This window comes from Geotrypetes seraphini, chromosome 2, assembly GCF_902459505.1.
Source record: "Geotrypetes seraphini chromosome 2, aGeoSer1.1, whole genome shotgun sequence".
Lineage (NCBI taxonomy): Eukaryota > Metazoa > Chordata > Amphibia > Gymnophiona > Dermophiidae > Geotrypetes > Geotrypetes seraphini.
Genome location: NC_047085.1, coordinates 143,178,146 through 143,200,436, shown reverse-complemented (window position 1 = coordinate 143,200,436; position 22,291 = coordinate 143,178,146). Strand labels below are relative to the sequence as shown.

The window sequence follows — 22,291 nt, the reverse complement described above, 5'->3', positions numbered from 1 at the left end:
GGGAAAAAAGTCGCGCAGCCAGTCACCCATCGGAACAAAAGGGGGCACCAGCAATGAGTCATTGTGCAGGACGGGCAGTGGGGGAACCGGAGGATGGATTCTCAGCCCTCCGAAGGGCCCCCAGAAATGACAGCATGCGCTGATAAAACCGACCCCGGGAAAACCCCGAAGCCTGGAAAGTAGCAGCCCCACGTCCAGGGCAATACTTGTGGAACTCCCGCAGATACCCGTGGGCAGTGCCAACCCGAGACACCGGGCGGACACAGTCCTCAGGCAGGCAGGGCACCTTAGAGTCCATCAGAGTCTGAACCAACTTATCTAAGGCCTCTCCAAACAAAAAAGACCCCCGAAAGGGAAATTTGGTAAGCTTAAGTTTTGGACGCGGCATCCGCCAACCAAGCGCAAAGCCACAAGGTACGTAGCGCAGCCACTTCAAAAGCCATAGACTTAGCCGATGTCTGCACCAAGTCATAGAGAGCATCCAAGAGGAACGAGACAGCCATCTCAATCTTTGCCACCTCCTGATCCACTAAGGACCAGTCATCAGACTTACGATCCAGGACAAGCTCGGCCCACCGAAACACAGTGCAAGCCACCAGCCCCCCACAAATAGCTGCCTAGACCCACAAGACAGAGACATCAAAATTCTGCTTAAGAATAATCTCCAACTTACGTTCCTCAGAGTCCCGTAAAGCAGAACAGCCCTCAATAGCACGGTATGCCACTTAGAAATTGCTGAAACCACTGCATCCCCCACTGGCGACTTTAAAGTATCCCTATCCCCCTCCGGGATACAAACGAGCCATGGTGCGCGCTAACCGAAACAGCGCCTATGGTATATTCCACTGCAATATCCCGAATATCCTGATGCTTAGGAAAAGAGTGGGAAACCTTATGGATCCCCCTAAGAAGAGGGTCCCCCACACGCGGGGTCTCCGGCGGTGCTTATTCAAATTCAGCACCGATGAGACCTGTTGAATCAGGTCTGGTAGCTCATCCCTCTGAAAAAGGCGCATGATGGAAAGCGGGAAACCTGACGCCTCGCCACCAGTGGCCATCCCCTCGAGAGGATCCTGGACCTCCTCAAAAGGGTCTAGATCTTCATCCAGGCAGACACGCTCCTCGGACCACCAATCATCCTCGGGCTTATGGACGAGGGAGAAGGAAGAGGGGATGCAAAAGGAGAAGAGGGAGGCAAAGCCACAGGGGGTGCGGAGGAACCCCCCTTAAAACCCCCTGGGTGCACGTGGGACCCCCAGCTGCCTGAAAATAGGCTCTGCACAATGCAAAAATTAAATCAGGGGAAAAACCTCGGGGGACCCAAGGGACTCCCTACCACAGCAGGGGACCCAGCTGAAACCTGCCCCTGTTTTACCAAGACAGGGGTAAGGTCACCTGAGGTTGCAGACAAAATATGCCTCCATGGTAAATATGAACAGGTGTTAGCGGAAAAAAGGAATGCTCTTGGCAAATATAAATCTGTTTGGTCTCCCATACAACATTACTGTTCGACTGTTTAAATTTGAACTAGCTCTCTTTTTATTAAGTATATATATTTCTTGCAAAATGATGACCTGCTTATATGTCATACTACTTGAGCTAACATGTACTATTCTTACAAGTTTTGCATAGCTGCATACTAGATGCACGACTTCAACGTTTATGTTTTATGTGCTTGGACCATGTACTTTGCAATTATTTTTCTGTTTGTTTTTTTCCTTTGTATTTTTCCTTTGTGTTTTTTTGGAAACTTAATAAAAAACTTTGAACTGAAAAAAAAACAAAAAAAACTTCGGTGCCTGAAATGTAGGCCTTTAAAACCCCTGCCTACATTTCAGGCACCTAAGTTTTTACATAGGTGCTGCTAGCCACGATTCTGTAAATGGTGCCTAAGTGTGATTGACACATGACTAGTGCCATTTTTCTGGGTGCTGGCTGATTTAGATGCCGTTTATAGAATTGGCCCCATAGTGCCTTTTAGAGAATTGCTTCTGAATATACTATATATTCAGCACTGCAGACTATATGTTTAGTGCACTAACTAAACTTCTTAATTTTAATGCTGCAGCTTTTGTGATAGACTTTCTTAACTCTTTATTTACAACACCTTTAACATCCAACAGAGTAGGGGAGACGGAAGCAAATGATAAACTGGAGTCCCTCTGGATAAAGATTCCTGGACAAAAAGAAGCAAACACCAAAATTGGCCTCTATTATCGACCCCCGGGACAGATTGAAGAAACAGACAAAGAAATGATGGAGGAAATTAACCGTGGATGTAAATCAGGGAATGTAACGATCATGGGGGACTTCAACTTTCCGGGGATAAACTGGAAAATGGGGACGTCAAACTGCGCCAGGGAAACAAGATTCCTGGAAATGATAGGAGATTGCTTCCTTGAACAAATGGTGGGAGAACCGACAAGAGGAAATGCAATCCTGGACTTGGTCATAAATGGCATTATTGGAAGGACAGCAGATGTAGAGGTTATGGCCCCGCTGGGGACAAGTGATCACAATACGATCAATTTTACCATTGGAAAAGGGAAACCAATCAAGACTAAAGCCACAGCCTTTAACTTCAAAAAAGGGAGTTACGACAGCATGAGAAACATGGTTAAAAAACGGCTCAAAAAGGCGAAAGCAGGGTTGGACATGATATATTTTCAGATTGATAGACTTAAAAGTGACAAAGCCCCTGGACCGGACGGAATTCACCCAAGAGTATTAAAGGAACTTAAGATAGAAATTGGCGAACTATTACAATCCTTAGCTAACATGTCAATCAGAACCGGGCAAATACCGGATGACTGGAGGATAGCAAATTTTCAAGAAAGGATCAAGAGGTGAACCGGGAAATTACAGACCTGTGAGTCTCACATCGGTTCCTGGGAAGATAATTGAAACACTAATTAAGGATACCATTGAATAACACCTGGAAGAGCACAACCTAATAAGTGCTAGTCAACACGGCTTCAGGAAAGGGAAGTCATGTTTGACAAATTTACTTCAATTTTTTTTTTTTTTTTTTTTTTTTCATCTTTATTCCTTTTTATTTCTTTCAACAAGTGTACAATATTATTACAAGTAATTCACATCACTCACTTGACATTCTTAAGCAATATTACACATGTTTTAATTCCCTCCACCCACCTCCCATCCCCTCCCCTATCAACAAAATATTTTATCCAAACATATACATATTTAGACTCTCCCTCCCCCCCATTTTTACAAATTATCCCCTAAGGAAAAAGAATAACCCTTAATCATTACAATATTCAATTAATGGCCTCCACACCTCCTTAAACCTTTTAAAATATCCCCTCTGTACGGCAAGAAATCTTTCCATCTTATATAAATGACAAACTGAGTTCCACCAAAAACTACAATTCAATCTAGAACAGTCTTTCCAATTAGTCGTTATTTGTTGAATTCCCACTCCAGTAAGAATCATCAATAATTTGTTGTTTGCTGCAGATATTTGACTTTTGGCCCTCATACACATTCCAAAAATCACTGTGTCGTAGGATAATGCTACATGATTTTCCATCAATATATTAACTTGATCCCATATTGATATCCAAAATGCCTGAATACATGGACAATAAAATAAAAGATGGTCTAAAGTTCCAATTTCAATTTTACAATGCCAGCATCTATTAGACTTAGAGCAATCTAATTTTTGTAATCTAGTAGGGGTCCAGAATGCTCTATGCAACAAAAAGAACCATGTTTGCCTAATAGATGCCGACATCGTACCTTTAATTCTCCAAGACCAAATACGTGGCCATTGAGATGCATTAATTTGATGCTTAATCTCAATGCTCCAAATATCTCTTAATCCATTTTTTGGTTTCTTATTCAAATAATTAGATATCATTTTATACCACTTTGCGGCTTGGTGTCCCAGAAAATCTGCCTGGAAACATAAGAATTCTAAGCTGTAATGATCATTTAAAGATTTCCATTCAGGGAACCCCACCTGAATAGCCTGCTTCAATTGCAACCACTTATAACTTTGTTTTTTATTCAGACCATATTTATGTTGCAATTGTGAAAAATCAAGCAGCTTACCATTATCAATTACTTCCGTTAAGGATCTTATACCTGCTTTAATCCAATCCTTCCAGACAATCTTAAACCCGCCTATTTGTATCTTGGAGTTTACCCAAATAGTCTGCTGTTTCGATTTTAAAATAGAATCACTAGTTAATTTATCTACAAATCTTAATGTTTTCCAAGTATCCATTAATACTCTATTGTCTTTACGTATTCTAGGCACTTTTATACCAAGCAGAAGATCAAGCCTAAGTGGAAAAATAAGTGATCTCTCCACCCTTAACCACTCTGGTAATTGTTCCAAAAGCTCTGGGAGGACCCAATACATACCTTGGCGCATGATATAGGCCTGATGATACCTATAAAAATTGGGAAAATTTACCCCACCCTCCTCAATTGGTCTTTGCAAAGACACTAGAGCCACTCTTGCAATTTTACCCAGCCAAATAAATTTAACCAGAATACTATTTAATTTTTTATAAAAAGACCCCTGAAAAAACACTGGTATCATTCCCAATTGATAGCAAACTACAGGCAAAATCATCATTTTAACAGTTTGAACTCTTCCCCACCATGACAAATGTAAAGGATTCCATTGCTCACATAACTCTGTTACTTTTTGTAATAAAAATTTTTCGTTTATTCTCATTGTCTCTTCAAGTGTTTTATTCAACCAAATACCTAAGTATTTTATACCATCCTCTTTCCAAATAAAAGGGAAAGAATCAAGTATACCTTTTGTACAATGCACATTTAAAGGTAAAATTTCTGATTTATTCCAATTTATTTTGTATCCTGAGAATTTTCCAAATGTATCTATTATCTCCAGTAGACATGGAATTGTTGTTTCCGGATTCCTCAAATGAAGCAATATATCATCTGCATAAGCGGATACTTTATATTCCACTCCAGCACATGGAATACCCTCTATGTCCTTTGCCTGTTGAATAGCTAACAACAAGGGTTCAAGAACTATATCAAAGAGCAAAGGAGATAATGGACAACCCTGTCTAACTCCCCTCTGCAATTTAAAAGCATCTGAAAAATTATTATTTATGTATAAACGAGCAGTTGGGGAGCTATACAGTGCTTGAATCATTTGTATAAATCCGGATCCAATACCAAACCATTCCATAGCTTGATACATGAAATTCCATTCTACACGATCAAAAGCCTTCTCAGCATCTAGTGATACTGAAAAAGCCGGATCATTAATTTGTCTTGTTAAATAATACATCTGAAATGCCAGTCTAGTATTATTTGAAGAGTGTCTTTGAGCAACAAATCCAGTTTGATTTATTCCTATTATATGCGGAAGAGCTTTAGCCAATCTTAATGCTAAAATCTTAGCTAATATTTTACCATCTACATTTATTAAAGATATAGGCCTGTAATTTGACACCAATGTTGGATCTTTATTTGGCTTTGGCAAAACAATAGTTAAAGATTCTGCCATAGTGCCTGATATACAACCTTTATTCAGTTGGTCCTGATATAGTTTTAATAAATATGGTAAAAGGGAAATTTGAAATTCTTTATAAAACTCCACTGTAAATCCATCTCCACCTGGAGCGGTCCCAACTCTAAGGGATTTCAATGCCATTTGTAACTCTTTTAATGATATAGGTTTATCTAAACTTCCTTTTATATGATCAGGAACCTTAGGTCCTTTAACTAAACTCAAAAAATCCAACCCATCTTTCTCTTTATCTAAATAAGACTCAGAAGAATACAGTGACTTATAATATTTTAAAAATTGTTTTAATATATTTCCAATTTGAGAATGAGAATGTCCTAATTCATCCTTAATTATGCTTATTTTCTCCTTTCTTTTCTTTGCTTTTAAATAATTTGCCAATAATCTTCCAGCCTTATTTGCACTACCATAATACATCGTTTGCTGAGCAAAAATATCTTTCCTTACTAATCCAGAGGAAATTTCATTATATTCACATTTTTTTTTTAACAATAATTGAAATGTCTCTTGTTCCCATTTATTAACCAATTTTAATTCCAAATTTTTAATTTCTTTTTCCAAATTTGCAAATTGCTTTCTTATCTGTTTCTTTTTATACGCAGAATATGATATAATTTGTCCTCTCATAGTTGCTTTGAAAGCATCCCATAATATTCCAATCGACATTTCCTCTAGGTCATTAAGTCTGAAATATTCATTCATTTTTATCTGAAATTCAGTGCAAAATTTAGAATCAGCAAGCAAAGTATTATCAAACCTCCATACAGGTTTGGAATTATCTTGATCTAATAAGTTAACTTCTATCCACACACCACCATGATCAGATATTACTATTGGTTCTATGTCAGCTTTTACAACTTGCTGTACAATCTGATCTGAAACAAATATATAATCAATTCTTGAAAACGATTGATGAACATGTGAACAAAATGTAAATTCCCGATCATTAAAATGAAGAATACGCCATATATCTTTCAAATTACATGCTTGTATCAAATTTTCTAATCCCATTGATTTCATAATTCTACTAGGCTTTTTATCCATTATTGGATCTATAACAGCATTGAAATCCCCAGCCACCACTAAATTAGTAGTAGCCAGTGGTAAAACTAATTGTTGTAGAGATTTAAAGAATTCACTTTGATTCGAATTAGGTGCATATATATTTAGTAACGCCATTGTATTACTGCCCATGCTCATGTCAACAAGTACCCACCTTCCTTGAGGATCTGCCTTTACCATATTAAATGTTGCTGAACATTTTTTATTAATCAATATTGCTACTCCTGCCTTCTTTTTTACCGCTGGTGCAAATAAACATTGTTTTATCCACTTATCTGTCAGCTTCATAGACTCTGTTCCAGACAAATGTGTCTCTTGCAAGAAACATATATCTATATTTTGTTGTTTAATATATTCCAATACCTTTTTCCTTTTTATAGGGTGATTAAGGCCATTTACATTCAAAGAAAAAATTTTAAAACCCATTTTACAAATAAAATATAAAATACATATATAATCCACTCAAACATAAAATATACATTTTTTCTTTTTCCTTAAACCAATATATGAGTCTCCCTCCCTCCCCTCTTTCCCCATCCCCCCTATTCCCATCCCCCACCCTCCCCTCCCCTAACACAAATGCAAACTTCGAAACGCACATATTACTGAGCAAAAATAAACTCCCCACAGGCAATAACATACTCATTTTTCTTTCTCTAATCTTTCAAACAACCAACACTAAATTATCCTGCAGTCAATCCATTCTTCAATACCCTAAATACCTATATTTACTATAATTCTTTATTATATACTTCCCCTCTCATTCAAATTTCCAAACATTCTTCCATCCTATACCTCTAATATATTTATAAAAGTATATACCCAATATTTCGGAAACCATTTCTTACAATATATACCCCCCCAAGATTAATATTATTATTTTATTTTATTTTTTTTTTTTTTTTAACCTAAGTTTCTCACAACTTCAATGGAACATACATCACTCCATCCTATAATATTCATTTTTTTTTTTTTTTTTAACCTTACATCAAAAGAAGGATCAAACATTTCAACCAAGCAGACCTCATATTTTTTAAAACTCTCATTAATTTTCATTGCATCTTCAATCTATTACAGTCTATTCTCCATTCTGCACAACTGTAACACTTGTACATCTTCATCCTGCTGTTTCAGTCTCTTATTCCATCTTCTTGCAGATTGCTATTTCATCTTTCTCCAATAAAGTATTTTTGCAACATCATCCTTATATCTCAGTCAATTTCAGATGCAAATTGTAAATCTAAATAATGCTCAAGTCATTTCCATCAGTCCATCTTCACATCTTCTTCTCTTTACATCAATAGTCTTTTGTATTTTTCATCTTATTATATTCTAAGTTCCCACATTTCTCCAATGCAGCATTTATGTGTCCTCATATTATCTCAGTCACGCTCAAATGCAAATTATAAATTCACATTAAGAAACCATCCAAATCTTATAATTGTTCCTCATATTTTCTTCACTTCCTATATGCTCCATCCCTCTTCTTACCTTGTCAAAATCTTCTTTTCTTCTTTTCTTATTGTCTCTTTAAAATTTTTCATTTCTTTTCTTTAAATCTTGTTTGAAATGTTGATCCCCCTTAAACCTAACTGCAACAATTTTCTAGAAAATATTTTCTCCTTTTCTATTTTTTTTCCACTTTTTCCTTCTTTATAAAATATCTTTCAATTTTCACTCAAAAATATAAACCAAAAATAATCTAAGTATATTATTTATTACATTTTCTAAATAATTTCATGAAACCATAGGCAAATTATATTGATCTAGAAATTCCTGTAATTTGCCTGCTTCTTCAAAATTATAAGTTTTATTCTCATAAGTTACCCTCATAATAGCAGGGTATATCAATCCATATCTTGCTCCCATTGTTCTCAGTTTAGGTCTTAAATCCAAAAGCTGTTTTCTTTTGTAGGCTGTAGCTTTTGCAAAGTCAGGTACTATAAAGATCTTAGAATCCTGGCATTTAAGATCCTTGTTTGTTTTAGCCAGCTTTATAATCTCTACCACCTGCTGATGTCTTAGCAGCTTAAAGATTATTGGACGGGGACCCTTCTGACTATTTGATCTTTTCATCGGTATCCGATGTGCTCTTTCTATCTCCAAAGGAAAAGAACTTTTAAATGGCAAGATCTTTGGGATAAAATTAGTCACAAATTGAATAGGATCATTCTGCTCAATCCCCTCAGGTATCCCAATCAGACGCAAATTATTCCTTCTTTCACGATTTGATAAGTCTTCAAAATCCTTTTTCAACGCCTCTATTTCTCTGTGATCTTTTTTACACACCAGCATCTCTGCCTCAGATTTCTCAGCATGCTTTTCTAACTGCTCAATTTTGAAGTCAACTGCCTGCATTCTATTTGTCAGACTCTCTATTTCCTTCTTCACATCTTTTATATTTTTAGCGTTATCACTTACTATTTCTTTAATTTTCTGAAGTTCATTCATCAAATCACTGTTATCAATTTCTTCCTGAGGCAAAGGGACCGCTGTCGGGGATACCGAATCAATTTTTGTTCTTTTTTTACTTCCTGCTCCTGAATTCACCGGATTACTTTTACTAGTTTTACCCGAAGCCATTTCTTACTTCAATTCTCTCTTTTCCTTCACTTTTCTTTAATTTTAACTGCCAAAATCTTAATAAAATTTGCCTGTCACAACAGAGCTAATCCTCTACCCAGCCATCTTCGTGCGCTGCAAAGTTCTAGAATCTTTACTTCAATTTTTTGACAAGGTGAATAAACAAATCGATAATGGAGATCCAGTGGACATAATCTATTTGGACTTCCAGAAAGCGTTTGACAAGGTCCCGCACGCAAGGCTTATGAGTAAATTACTAAGTCATGGAATAGGAGGAGAAGTGCACAGATGGATCGGCAAATGGCTAGAGAACAGAAAACAGAGGGTGATAATAAATGGGAAATTCTTGGATTGGGAGAAGGTGACTAGCGGCGTGCCTCAGGGCTCGGTTCTTGGACCCATCTTGTTCAATATTTTTATAAATGATCTTGAGGAGGAAACGACATGCAATATAATCAAGTTTGCAGATGACACAAAATTATGTCGGGGGGTTGGCTCTCCAAGGGACTTCGAGGATCTTCAGAAGGATCTGAACCAGCTGGAAAAATGGGCGATAAAGTGGCAAATGAATTTCAATATAGACAAATGCAAGGTGATGAATCTGGGAAAGAAAAATAAAGAACATGAATATAGAATATTGGGTGTGACATTAGCCAAATGTGAACAAGAAAGGGACTTGGGGGTCCTGATAGACAGAACCCTAAAACCATCGGTTCAATGTGCGGCGGCAGCAAAGAAAGCAAACAGGATGTTGGGCATGATTAAAAAGGGATCACGAGTAGGTCGGAGGACATCATAATGCCACTTTACAGAGCGATGGTCAGACCACACTTGGAATACTGTGTCCAACACTGGTCTCCATACCTCAAGAAGGATATAACTCTGCTGGAAAGGGTGCAGAGGTGAGCCACTAAACTAGTCAAAGGTATGGAGAATTTGAGCTATCAAGAACGCCTCCGAAAACTTGGACTGTTCACCCTCGAAAAGAGAAGATTGAGGGGGGATTTGATAGAGACTTTTAAAATATTAAAAGGATTTGACATAATAGACCAGGAAGAAGCATTACTGACATTTTCAAATGTGACACGGACAAGAGGTCATAGCCTGAAACTGTGTGGCAGCAGGTTCAGGACAAATGTCAGGAAGTTCTGCTTCATACAGCGAGTGGTGAGCGCTTGGAATGCTCTCCCAGAGGAGCTTGTGGCAGAGACTAGTGTTCAGGGTTTCAAGCGCAAGTTGGATGCACACCTTCTTGCAAATCATATCGAGGGATATGGGAGATCCGGGTCTCCAACAGGGAGCACCTAACTGGGACTCCGCGTGTGCGGATCGCTGGACTAGATGGACCTAGGTCTGATCCGGTTAAGGCGTTTCTTATGTTCAGAGTGGCTTCAGTTATTTCTTCTAGCAGCCAAATACATTAAAATATAGTGAAAAACATTTTCTATTTCAGCCTCCCCTCCCTCCTCTCACCCTTTTCCTCTCATGCTTAAACTCATTAGGATTTCTGCAAATTTTCTTCCTTGTCCCTTAAGACATAGCAATTTACATAAAAGAAAAAGATCTTACCTTCCTCAAGTTTCCTTCTTTTCTCTGTTACGTCAGTGTTTTCTTTTGTTAGGGTGTGAACATCTTTGGTTAACTTACTATTTGTTTCTTCCAGCTAAATATAAAAACAAAACAAATTTTGTATTATTTTGCAAAAGTTTGAAAATAATTTTTAAAAAATCTTTAGTTTCTTTTAAGACACCGTATACTTAAGCCTTGAAAAAATTAGAAAGTCAGGGGTCTAATTTTTTTGTAATAACTTCTCATGCTTTTTTAAAATAAATACTGAGAGACCATTATTTTCAGATGCCCTCAGATATTCTGTAAATTAAAAAAGTAATGAACAGACTTCGAATTTATGGCAAACTTAAAACATTATATGTATATAACAGGCTCTGATACAAACAGTTAACCTGAAGCATGTATTCTTTGAGAACAGCAAGATAAACAGTCATACAAATGGGTATCAGAGAAAGCACAGTTATTTATTGTAATAGGTGTTATCTGGGGACAGCAGGCAGGTATTCTCACATGTGGGTAACATCATCCACAGAGCCCAGTACAGGCAGTGTAAAAGTCACTTTAAGCTTTAGAAAGCTTTAAGATTGCCCATACTGCACATGCACGAGTGTCTTCCCGCCAGATGCTGGCTCGTGAGGTTGTCATCAGTTCTATGCCCAAGTGAAGAAGCCATCCAGGAGAGGTGGGAAGGATGTGAGAATATCTGCCTGTTACGGTAAGTAACTGTGCTTTATCCCAGGACAAACAGGCAGCATATTCTCACATGTGGGACTCCCTAGCTTATGAAATGGGATGGAGAGTTGGCCTCTAAATAAAACACAAAATGAAGGTCTCCACCCAAAAGGTAGATAAATTGTCCTATTCGAGCAGATAGAGCAAGAAAAGAGAATAATAATAGGCATACAACCCTTCCTTTGAAAGAGAAAAGGGTAACCATGAAAGAACAGCAAGCGGAAACAGGAAGTACAGACAGGATAGTGGCTCGAGCAAGCCTATCTTCCACTACCTGTTCCCTCCTGCCCCAGATTGACATTGGACTTACAGGCCAGATACTCTGGAAACTGTCACCAACACTCTGTGCTGGTGAAGGATCTTGAGCGTCTGCGCATGCTCAAGGCTTGCTGCACTTCGAGAATCCCAGAGAGGGTGGGAGCAAGCAGACTTTGAGCATGTGCAGACACTCAAGGCCCTTCACCTCACCAGCACAGAGTGTCGATGACAGTTTTCAGAGCATCAGGCCTCTAAGTGCGATGACAGCCTGGGGCATGGGGGAGCGGGTAATAGGATTGCTCAAGGCAATGTTCTTCAATTCTCCAGCACTGCCGGTGGAATTGTCTGTACTTCCTATTTCTGCTTGCTGTTTTTTCATGGTTACCCTTTTCTCTTTCAGAATAAGGGTTGTATGCTTAATATTAGTCATCGAGGAGGGAGGGGAATTGAGAGATAGCAATGCAGTCATCAGGGGGGGAGGGTAGAGCCAAAGTCGACGAGTGAGGTGATTAAATTTGCAGATGACACTAAAACTGGCTGTTGGATAGGAAATAGAGAGTGGGGGTAAGTGGACAATACTCAGACTGGTAGAGTGTCACCAGTGGGGTACCGCAGGGCTCTTCAAAATATTTATAAATGATCTGGAAATTGGTACGACGAGTGAGGTGATTAAATTTGCAGACAATACGAAGTTATTCAGATTAGTGAAGACACAGGGGGACTGCGAAGATCTGCAACGTGACATAACCATGCTCGAAAAATGGCCAGCTACATGGCAAATGAGGTTCAACGTAGATAAGTATAAGGTGATGCATGTCGGTAACAAAAATCTCATACACAAATACAGGATGTCTGGGGTAGTACTTGGAGAGACCCCCCCAGGAAAGAGACTTATTGTTATTCAACACGCCTCAATTCATATCTAGAATGATTACTCCATATCATTCAACCCGACCCCTTCGATCTTCTCATCAAGATTTATTATCGGTCCCCTCACTAAAAACTGTGGGAACAAGGAGAAATGATATGTTCTCTGTTTTAGCTCCCCAACTCTGGAACACTCTGCCTCTTTTTATTAGAAAAGACAAAGATCTTATCTCCTTTAAAAAACTGTTAAAAACTTTTTTATTCAATGACGCCTTTACTGACTAAGTAGTTAGTCCCTTGTTTTTTTTTCTTTCTTCTTTTCCCCCTCCTTCTTTTTTTTCCTAACACATGTTTTTCTCTCCTATTATGAGAAATATTTGTAACTTTTTCCCTTCTTTCCTCCTTGTCATGTTTGTCATTAAACTATATGTACAGAGAAATCACTAAATTTCTAGTTATTTTTGCTTTTTATTTGCTGTTAATGAGATATGTGTTCTTTTTTTACTTTGCTTTTTGTTTTTTTATAAATTGTTAACAATTTTTGTTTTTAACTTCTTACTAATAAGATTGTTAGTCTCCCCATAATCTGTTTTAATTGTACATCGCTTAGAATGTCTTATATAGGCGATTTATCAAAAAAACTTGAACTTGAACTTAGGAGTACTGGTTGACAAGTTGATGAAGCCATCTGCAAGTTGATGCATGGCGACAGTGAAAAGGGCGAACAGAATGCTAGGAATGATTAAAAAGGGGATCACGAACAGATTAGAGAAGGTTATCAGGCTGCTGTACCAGGCCATGGTGTGCCCTCACCTGGAGTACTGCGTCCAGCACTGGTTGCCGTACATGAAGAAGAACATGGTACTACTTGAAAGGGTCCAGAGAAGAGCGACTAAAATGTTTATAGGGCTGGAGGAGTTGCCGTACAGTGACAGATTGGAGAAGCTGGGCCTCTTCTCCCTTGAAAAGAGGAGACTGAGAGGGGACATGATCGAAACATTCAAGATAATGAAGGGAATAGACTTAGTAGATAAAGACAGGTTGTTCACCCTCTCCAAGGCAGGGAGAACGAGAGGGCACTATCTGAAGTTAAAAGGGGATAGATTCCGTACAAACGTAAGGAAGTTCCTTCACCCAGAGAGTGGTGGAAAACTGGAACGCTCTTCTGGAATCTATTGTAGGGGAAAACACCCTCCAGGGATTCAAGACAAAGTTAGACAAGTCCCCTCTGAACCGGAACATATGCAGGTGAGGCTGGACTCAATTAGAGCACTGGTCTTTGACCTAGGTGCCACTGCATGAGCGGACTACTGGGCACGATGGACCACTGGTCTGACCCAGCATCGACAATTATTATGTTCTTATGTTAAAACGCATGTGGATTGTGTAACATTGCAGGCAGACCTTAGGAAATTGGAAGACTGGGCGTCCAAGTGGCTGATGAAATTTAATGTGGACAAATGCAAAGTGATGCATATTGTGAAGAATAACCCAAATCAGAGTTACCGAATGCTAGGGTCCACCCTGGGGGTTAGCGCCCAAGAAAGGGATCTGGGTGTCATTGTAGACAATACGATGGAACCTTTTGCCCAATGTGCGGTGGCGGCAGCTATAAAAGCAAACAAGATGCTAGAATTATTAAATAAGAGATGATTAATAAGACTAAAGATATTATAATGCCTCTGCTGCAAACTCACCTGGAGTATTGTGTTCAATTCTGACCTCCTTATCTCAAGAAAGATATAGCGACACTTGAAAATGTTCAAAGAGCGACCAATATGATAAAGGGGATGGAACTCCTCTTGTATAAGGAAAGACTAAAAAGGTTAGGGCTCTTCAGCTTGGAAAAGAGAAGGCTGAAGGGAGATATGATTGAAGTCTACAAAATCCTGTGTGGAGTAGAACGAGTACAAGTGGATCGATTTTTCACTGCATCAAAAATTATAAAGACTAGGGGACACTCGATGAAACTGCAGGGAAATACTTTTAAAACCAATAGAAGGAAATATTTTTTCACTCAGAAAATAGTTAAGATCTGGAACGCATTGCAAGAGGTTGTGGTAAAAGTGGATAGCGTAGCTGGCTTTAAGAAAGGTTTGGGCAAATTCCTGGAGGAAAAGTCCATAGTCTATTATTAAGACACGAGGAAAGCCTCTGCTTGCCCTGGATCGGTAGCATGGAATATTGCTACTCCTTGGGTTTTGGTCAGGTACAAGTGACCTGGATTGGCCACCTTGAGAACGGGCTACTAGGTTTGATGGACCATTGGTCTGACCCATTAAGGCTATTCCTATGTTCTTAATGTAAAGAAATGCAGAGTAATGCATTTGTGGATTATTAATCGGAAAGAGCCGTATGTGCTGGGAGGTGAGAGGCTGATATGCATGGATGGGGAGAGGGACCTTGGGGTGATAGTGTCCGAAGATCTAAAGGCAATGAAATATGGTGACAAGGCGGTGGCAGTTTCCAGAAGGATGCTGGGCTTTATAAAGAGAGGCGTAACCAGTAGAAGAAAGGAGGTGTTGATGCCCCTGTACAGGTCGTTGGTGAGGCCCCACTTGGGAGTATTGTGTTCAGTTTTGGAGACCGTTTCTATCGAAGGACATTAGAAGACTTGAAGCGGTCCAGAGGAGGGAGATGAAAATGGTAGGATGTTTGCGCCAAAAGACTTATGCGGAGAGACTGGAAGCCTTGAATATGTATATCTCAGAGGAAAGGAGGGACAGGGGAGATACGATTCAGATGTTCAAATACTTGAAAGGTATTAACTTAGAACAAAATCTTTTCCAGAAAAAGAAAAATAGTAACACCAGAGGGCATAATTTGAGGTTGAGGGGTGGTAAACTCAAGAGTAATGTAAGGAAATTCTTCTTTATGGAGAGGGTGACTGATGCCTGGAATGCACTCCCGAGGGAGGTGGTGGAGAAGAAAACGGTGACAGAGTTTAAAAAAAGCGTGGGATGAACACAGAGGATCTCGAATCAGAAAATAATAGTAAATGTTGAAGAATTAAGGCTAGTACTGGGCAGACTTGCACGGTCTGTGACTGTATATGGCCATTTTGGTTGAGGATGGGCTGAGGAGGTCTTCGATGGCTGGGATGGTTTAGATGGGCTGGAGTGAGCTTTGTCTGAGACTTCAGTAGACAGAACCTAAGCACAGTACTGGGCAGAGCTTTGGGGTTCTAGCCCAGAAATAGCTAAGAAGGAGGAAAATTGAAATTGAAATCAGTAATTTAAAGAGAGGGTAAGGTTGGGAAGACTGGATGGACCATTCGTGTACACTACATTACTATGAGTTGTGTGTTTGGGTATTCCCTTTTGTGCTAGAGTTCTCCATAGTTTATCGGGACTTGATTATTGTATTCCGAAAAAAGCATCTTCCCATAAAACTCCAAAAACTGTGAAATCATGTTCCATGAGTACTAACACATGAATTTTGTACTTTTGAACCTTTCAGAGAGGATTCATCTACCAGGGTGGAAGAGCAACTGAACCTCAAATCCTGATGTTGAATGAACATCTAAAAGACATGAATTGACATGAAGGATATTTATCTCTGAGAACAGAACAGCTGCAGAACAGGGCAAAATTTTCAACCATGTTCATTAGAAAACTTTCTTGCTCCAGCCCATACAATATGTTTCAAGTTTATTTGATATACTGCCTAATAAGTTTTAAGTGGTGTATTTGCTCTCCTTTTCTATAACTCATATGGTTCTCAGTTACCCTGTCTAATTTGTTTCCCAAGGCCCAGAAAACCATATTATATAAACCATATTTAAAAATTCCTTGCCTACCATCTGTGATATGAATCTTTCAAATTCTTAAAAGGGCAATTCTAAAGCAGGGCGTCTTCTATAACGGGGTCTGGGTACATTGATTCCATCAAAGAATACTAGTATAAACCTGCAATCCTGCATCTAAATTTAAATGCAATTATTTATATCAGGTCAATTGCAGGCATAAATAGCAGTGCATAAGTGGACCATGCAATGCATATAACTTAAAATATTCTATAAATTGCATTCGTGAGATGGAGACATGCCCATGTCATTCCCATGCTGTGCCTATGTATTTGCCACCTTACAGGTATAAGTCACAGCACTTATCTGCTATTTTTTGGAATAGCATGTAGTGCAACGACTTATACAAGGAGCAAACAATTGCAAATGTTCAGTTATAGAATTAACTTCCACATCTTCTATTTTAAAAAAATTAGTGTTTGAGGGTCTTTGTGCTTATTAGTGTGATAAACCTGCACTTCCATTACAAACAGTACAAAATACTGCTGCATGGATGCTTTGTAAAGCTTGCAGAAATGATCATGTGATCCCCCCACTGTTGCATTCTCTACACTGGCTTCCTATCTAATATCATATACAATTAAATATCCTAAATTTCACTTTTGAAGCATACCAATTAGACACCCCACTCTACTTGTTGACATTTACCATTTCATATACACCCACCTGGACTCTACACTTCCTTGGTGTCCATCGCCTCAGAAAGCATACTATGAGTCAACTAGGGTACTGGCCTTCCTTTTTCTTGGTCCCATGACTCTGGAATAACCTGCCTCCTTATATTACGTCAGAACAGTCATTTTCTTTATTAAAATCACAACTTAAAACATACTACTTTGAGTTGGCATATGGACTTTTGTCCTCTACTTCTCAATGGGTTTCCAATGTGTTTTGGAGACAAGGTAGTTAGTCTCCTTGTGTTCCTTATTATCTCTTCTGTTGTGAATGAGTATATCTTATCAGTGTTATGGTGTTCTTATTGCCTTTTATATTCTTGAGTGTTACAATCCGCTTTGACCTACTTTTAGACAGAGCGGTATAGCAAATTTATGTAATAAACAATACACGTATGGCTCCTTCTAAGTTATTTTTTAAATCATTACCTAATCAAAATTGACAAGTAAAAATAATATTAGTTCACTTTAGAAACAAAGTTAGAGGCATTTATTTATATGTGTATATCATGCAATAAAATACATGCAATAAAATTTCTGAAAGCTGCTATTTACATGTGGTGACCTACATCATGCAGAGATTTCAAGGGGGCATCACAAAAATGTATGTTTCACCTTTTACAAAATACATGTCTATGGAGAAAACCATCCATGTTGTGGTTTATAACAGTTCAGATCCACACACAGATTTTTAAAAGGTGTTTGCTCTGGCTAGGGTTTCAAACAAGATATTAAGGAAATTATATTCTTTAATTCCCAATTTTTTTTTTCCTTAAAAATGAAAGCAAATTAAAATTGTGGCTCAGTAACTTAATTGGCAGTACATAAGCATCAAGGTTTATAAAATGAGATAGCTACAGGTGGTAGAGATGACACATCTAAGTGGAAGTTACCAGGCTCATGTTGCTTACTTTATCCAAGTGGATATTTCTAAAATGGCTGCTCTCATTGGGCATGCTGGCAAAATCCATGTGCCCTGCTGCAGTTTTTTTTAGAAAAGGCTCTTAACCAGAATCAAGCATAACCTGACCTGGACATCTCAATTTGATTTTTGTGTTCTAAGTAAAATAGGCCTTCACAAATCAAAATATCTTACTTTAAGATAAAAGTTGAATACAAAGGTTTAGTCTTGGCTAAATATATATTGTAGCATTTTAACATCTTACTCTTTGAATTGTTTGATCCTTGTCAGCAATTTCTTGTTTACTCCTTGTTGCTCCTTTCTTACTCTCCTGAGTCACTTCAAAATATTGTTCTTCCAGAAGTGCTCGGGCCAGTTGTTCCGATTCAGCTTTTGTTTCTGCTAGGTCCAATTGTGCAGCTATAGCTTCTCTGCAAAATAACATGTGTATTACTATATTTTTATATACTTATAAATTTAATAAATGAAAAACATTGAGACCATGCTATTGAACAAATCTCCACAAAACATTCCTTTCTCTTTCTTATAAGGGTGATTTTAGAAGGACTACATGTGTATAGAAGGCCATTTAAATATGTAAATTGGCTTATATATGAAAGCAGCCATTTTATAAGAGGCTCTACTTATATTCATGCAATTGACATGCACAGATTTAGAGGTGGCATATTCTGAATGCTACTTCAAAATTATACATATACAATGCCTGGGGGAATTCTGCACAACAGAACAGAATTTGTGTAAAATTCCCCCACCGCCAAGGGCTCCTGTGATCCACATAAATAGTTGGGTCCAGGCTGGCATTAGTGGTGGTGGGGGGGAAGGTGAACAGAGCTGCTTCTGCTGCCCATGGTTGAAAACAAGAAGGGACCAGAGTAAAGGTGAGTAATCATGGGGAGGGATTGAAGAGGGCAGGGCAAGGCCCAAGCAAGCCATGGGGAGGGGCTAACAAGGGCAGTGCAATGTAAGAGACAGCCATATGGGGAGAGTTGGTGGTGGCAGGGCAAGGTCAGAGTGAGCCATATGTGGAGGGTTGGGGAGCAGAGCAAGGTCAAAATCAGCCATGGTAAATTGGGTGGCAGAGCAAGGTTAGTGTGCGCAATGAAGATTGAGGAAGGGAAAGAGAAAGCAGTGATTGTGTTGTGTGCGTGGGAGCAGCAAGCTGAAAGGTGTGCCACTGTTATTTGTTACACTAAGCCTAAGGATGTATCAAGGAGAAGAATGGAGGGAGAGATGCAAAAAAAGCTGAGATGGGAAGGGATAAGAATAAGAAGTGGGTATGTTTGCCTGGGAGGAGGAAGAATGAGAGGTGGGTACTGCATGCAGAAGACTTTGGGGGCAGAATTAGGAGTCTTCTTGTTGAGTTAGAGAGAAATGGAGCTAGAGGGAGATGGGGAAATGGGGAGGCAGGAGCCTTTCAGGCCTTATGATGAGTGAAATGGTATGGTAGTTATGTTAGACCACTTTCCAAGGTAATATAAAGAAATAAAACAAAAAAAACCCAAAGTAAATAAGATGATACTTTTTTAAAATAATTGGACTAACAATGCATTTTATGATGAGCTTTCGGAGATAACTCTTCTTCAGATCAGAGAAAAAGCAAATGTTGACAAATATCAGAATATATAAGGAAAACATGAAAGCATTTCAGGGATAGGAAGAGAGATGGGCGAGCGGTTGGGCAGAAGACAGAAAGGTGGCAGAGCAGTTTAAAATGTCTAAGTAGGAAAGAAAGCCCAGGTCTCTGTAAAGTCCTGTCTGGTAGGTGCCAAAATACATTATTTTGATTTCAAAGGTTTTACATTCTTGGATTGTTTTAAAGTTCCTTCTCAACAAACAAAAGAACGCCCAAGGTATCTACTGAAGTAGTAGTGGTCTAAAAACAAAAACTGTGGAGAACAATGTTCTTGAGATGATCTTCCTTAAAAGCAAATGTTTATTTAAAACAAGTTCATGCACATATCCATTTGTGGAGAGCAACTGACCCAATATCCTCCACAATTCATTGGGTCAGTTGCTCCCCACAAATAGATATGTGCATTAATTTGTTTTAAATAAACATTTGCTTTTAAGGAAGATCATCTCAAGAACATTGTTCTCCACAGTGTTTTTTGCTTTTAATATTCTCACCATAAAATCACTGGTGCAGTGGTCAGTTTTTCCAAAGTGTTGTCTAACAGAGGTGACATCCTGGTTGGTATTGCAATTTTTAATATAATATCTATGTAGATTGATTCTGGTCTTTAGCATTTGGCTTGTTTCACCAATGTAACATGCCTTTTTGCAATGAATGATGTATTCATTAGAAGATGCAAAAACAATTGGGAAGAATCAAACTCAAAATAACTCACTTCCCAAAGGAGCAAATAACAAAAACAAAAAAAAAAGGAACTGATTCTACTTAACTTAGAGCAAAGACATTTGTGAAGACGTTTTTAGCTGAGTATGGCAGATTCACATCTCAGCGCTGCAGTATGGGCTCTTTGAGACAGCCCACACTTCTTTGAACTCTGTCACCGTTTTCCTCTCCACCACAGGAGCGCATTCTAGGCATCCACCATCCTCTCCGTAACATGTGAAGGATTCCTTTATGCTGAATGTTTTTCCCATGAGTGACCGTGTGATATGCGCTTGCACAGTTTGCAGTTTGTCACACTACAATGTGTGCCATTTTTTTCTTCATAGGTTTGTGTGGGGAGCTTGATTTTTACCAATTTTTGTTTCAAATTAGGTGGCTGACAGAAGGCCAGCAGAGATGGAGCTGGGAATATTTCTTTTAGTAATTCATCTTCCTGGAGTAATGGTTGTTTATCTCATAATTTTTCTTAGTTTTTCTCAGCTCTGAATTGTATGTCACTACCAAGAGGGTCCTGTCTGTGTTTTCTTGTCCTTGTAGTATAGTAAATTTTTTCAAGGTGTTTTAAGGGATGAGGCAATATCCTTGGAGACTATTTTAGAGTTGTATCTTTTTTGTTTGACGAATTCAGTCAAGGTCTTTAGGTGTTCATCTCCGTCTCTTGGGTCAGAGTAGATGCGATGTGGCTTGGCTGTGTATAAAGGATTTTTTTTAATATGTGAAGGGTGAAAGCTGGAGGTAGCTGTATCTGTTTGAAGGTTTCGTGTATATAGATACTTGTATGTAACCATTGTTGATAGAGACTAGTGTTTAGAAAATTGACTTTTTCTGGGAATAGTCAATTTTGAATTTGATTATAGGATGGTATGTACTGAAAAGAATTATAGAATTGTTTAGGAGTTTCTTCTCCCTCAGTCCAAATCATAAAAATGTCATCAATATACCAGTGGTATTTCAGGAGTTTTGTCTGAAATATATTTAGAAATGTCTCTTCCAGTTCTGCTATGAAAAGGTTTGTATATTTTGGTGCCATCCTGGTGTCCATAGCTGTACCTATGATTTGCAGATCAATATCATTATTAACAAGGAAATAGTTGTGAGTTAGAATGAACTTGATTAATGCTGTCATAGTTTCTGGTATGTGTTGGTGGTCCAGGGTTGATGATTATAGGAATTTTTCACATGCAGCAATGCCATCTGCATGGGAGATGTTGCCATATAGCAATTCTACATCCATTGTGACTAGAAGTGAGCCGGGTAACAACTGCTTGATATTATTTAACTTGTTCAGGAAGTCTGTGGTGTCTTGTATGAAGCTCTTTGTATTATGCACTAAGGGTTTAAGAATCCCTTTTACTGCATAAATCCAGATATTTCTTTCAAGAGTGTGCCAATACCAGAATTGATTGGTCTGCCAGGGTTGCCTGGTTTATGGATATTTGGCAGCATGTAGAATGTGTCCACAGAAGGATGGTCACTAAATATGGTTGTACCTGCTTTTGAAGTGTTTTGATGAGTCTTTTTAGTTGTTTAGTTTAATCTTCTGTGGGATCTCCAGTCAGTTTCTTATAGTATGTCTTATTTGAGAGTTGTTTGTGTCCTTCTTCAATGTAGTTATGTGTGTCCATAATTACTATAGAACCTCCTTTCTGTGTAGGTTTGATTACAATGTTTTGATTATTTTGTAAACTTTTTATGGTAGATTGTTCTGGTGGGGAAAGGTTGTATAGAATTTTCTTTTGTTTGCTAGAAAGTTGTGATTTTACCCTAGGTCTGAAACTTTCTATGTAATTTTCTAGTTTTGTGGTTGGGGGGGTTGTGTTTTTTTGTTTGTTTGTGTGGTTTTTTTTGGGGGGGGTTATAGTATGTAGTCTTGCAATCCAGATTGATCTTCAGGGAGAAGGCAGGCAAAGTTCATACACAGGGCAGG

At 38.5% G+C, this 22,291-nt stretch overlaps 1 protein-coding gene across 1 annotated transcript in view; it reads right to left on the bottom strand.

Moving 5' to 3' along the window:
* ROCK1 (Rho associated coiled-coil containing protein kinase 1) overlaps positions 1-22,291 on the bottom strand; it is a 398,571-nt gene that overhangs the window by 89,646 nt on the left and 286,634 nt on the right. The window contains exons 23-24 of the mRNA XM_033933927.1: positions 18,253-18,418; positions 10,751-10,844 (exon numbers count right to left, since the gene is read on the bottom strand). Of these exons, the coding sequence (XP_033789818.1) occupies positions 10,751-10,844; positions 18,253-18,418 (260 nt within the window). The remainder of the gene's footprint in view (positions 1-10,750; positions 10,845-18,252; positions 18,419-22,291) is intronic.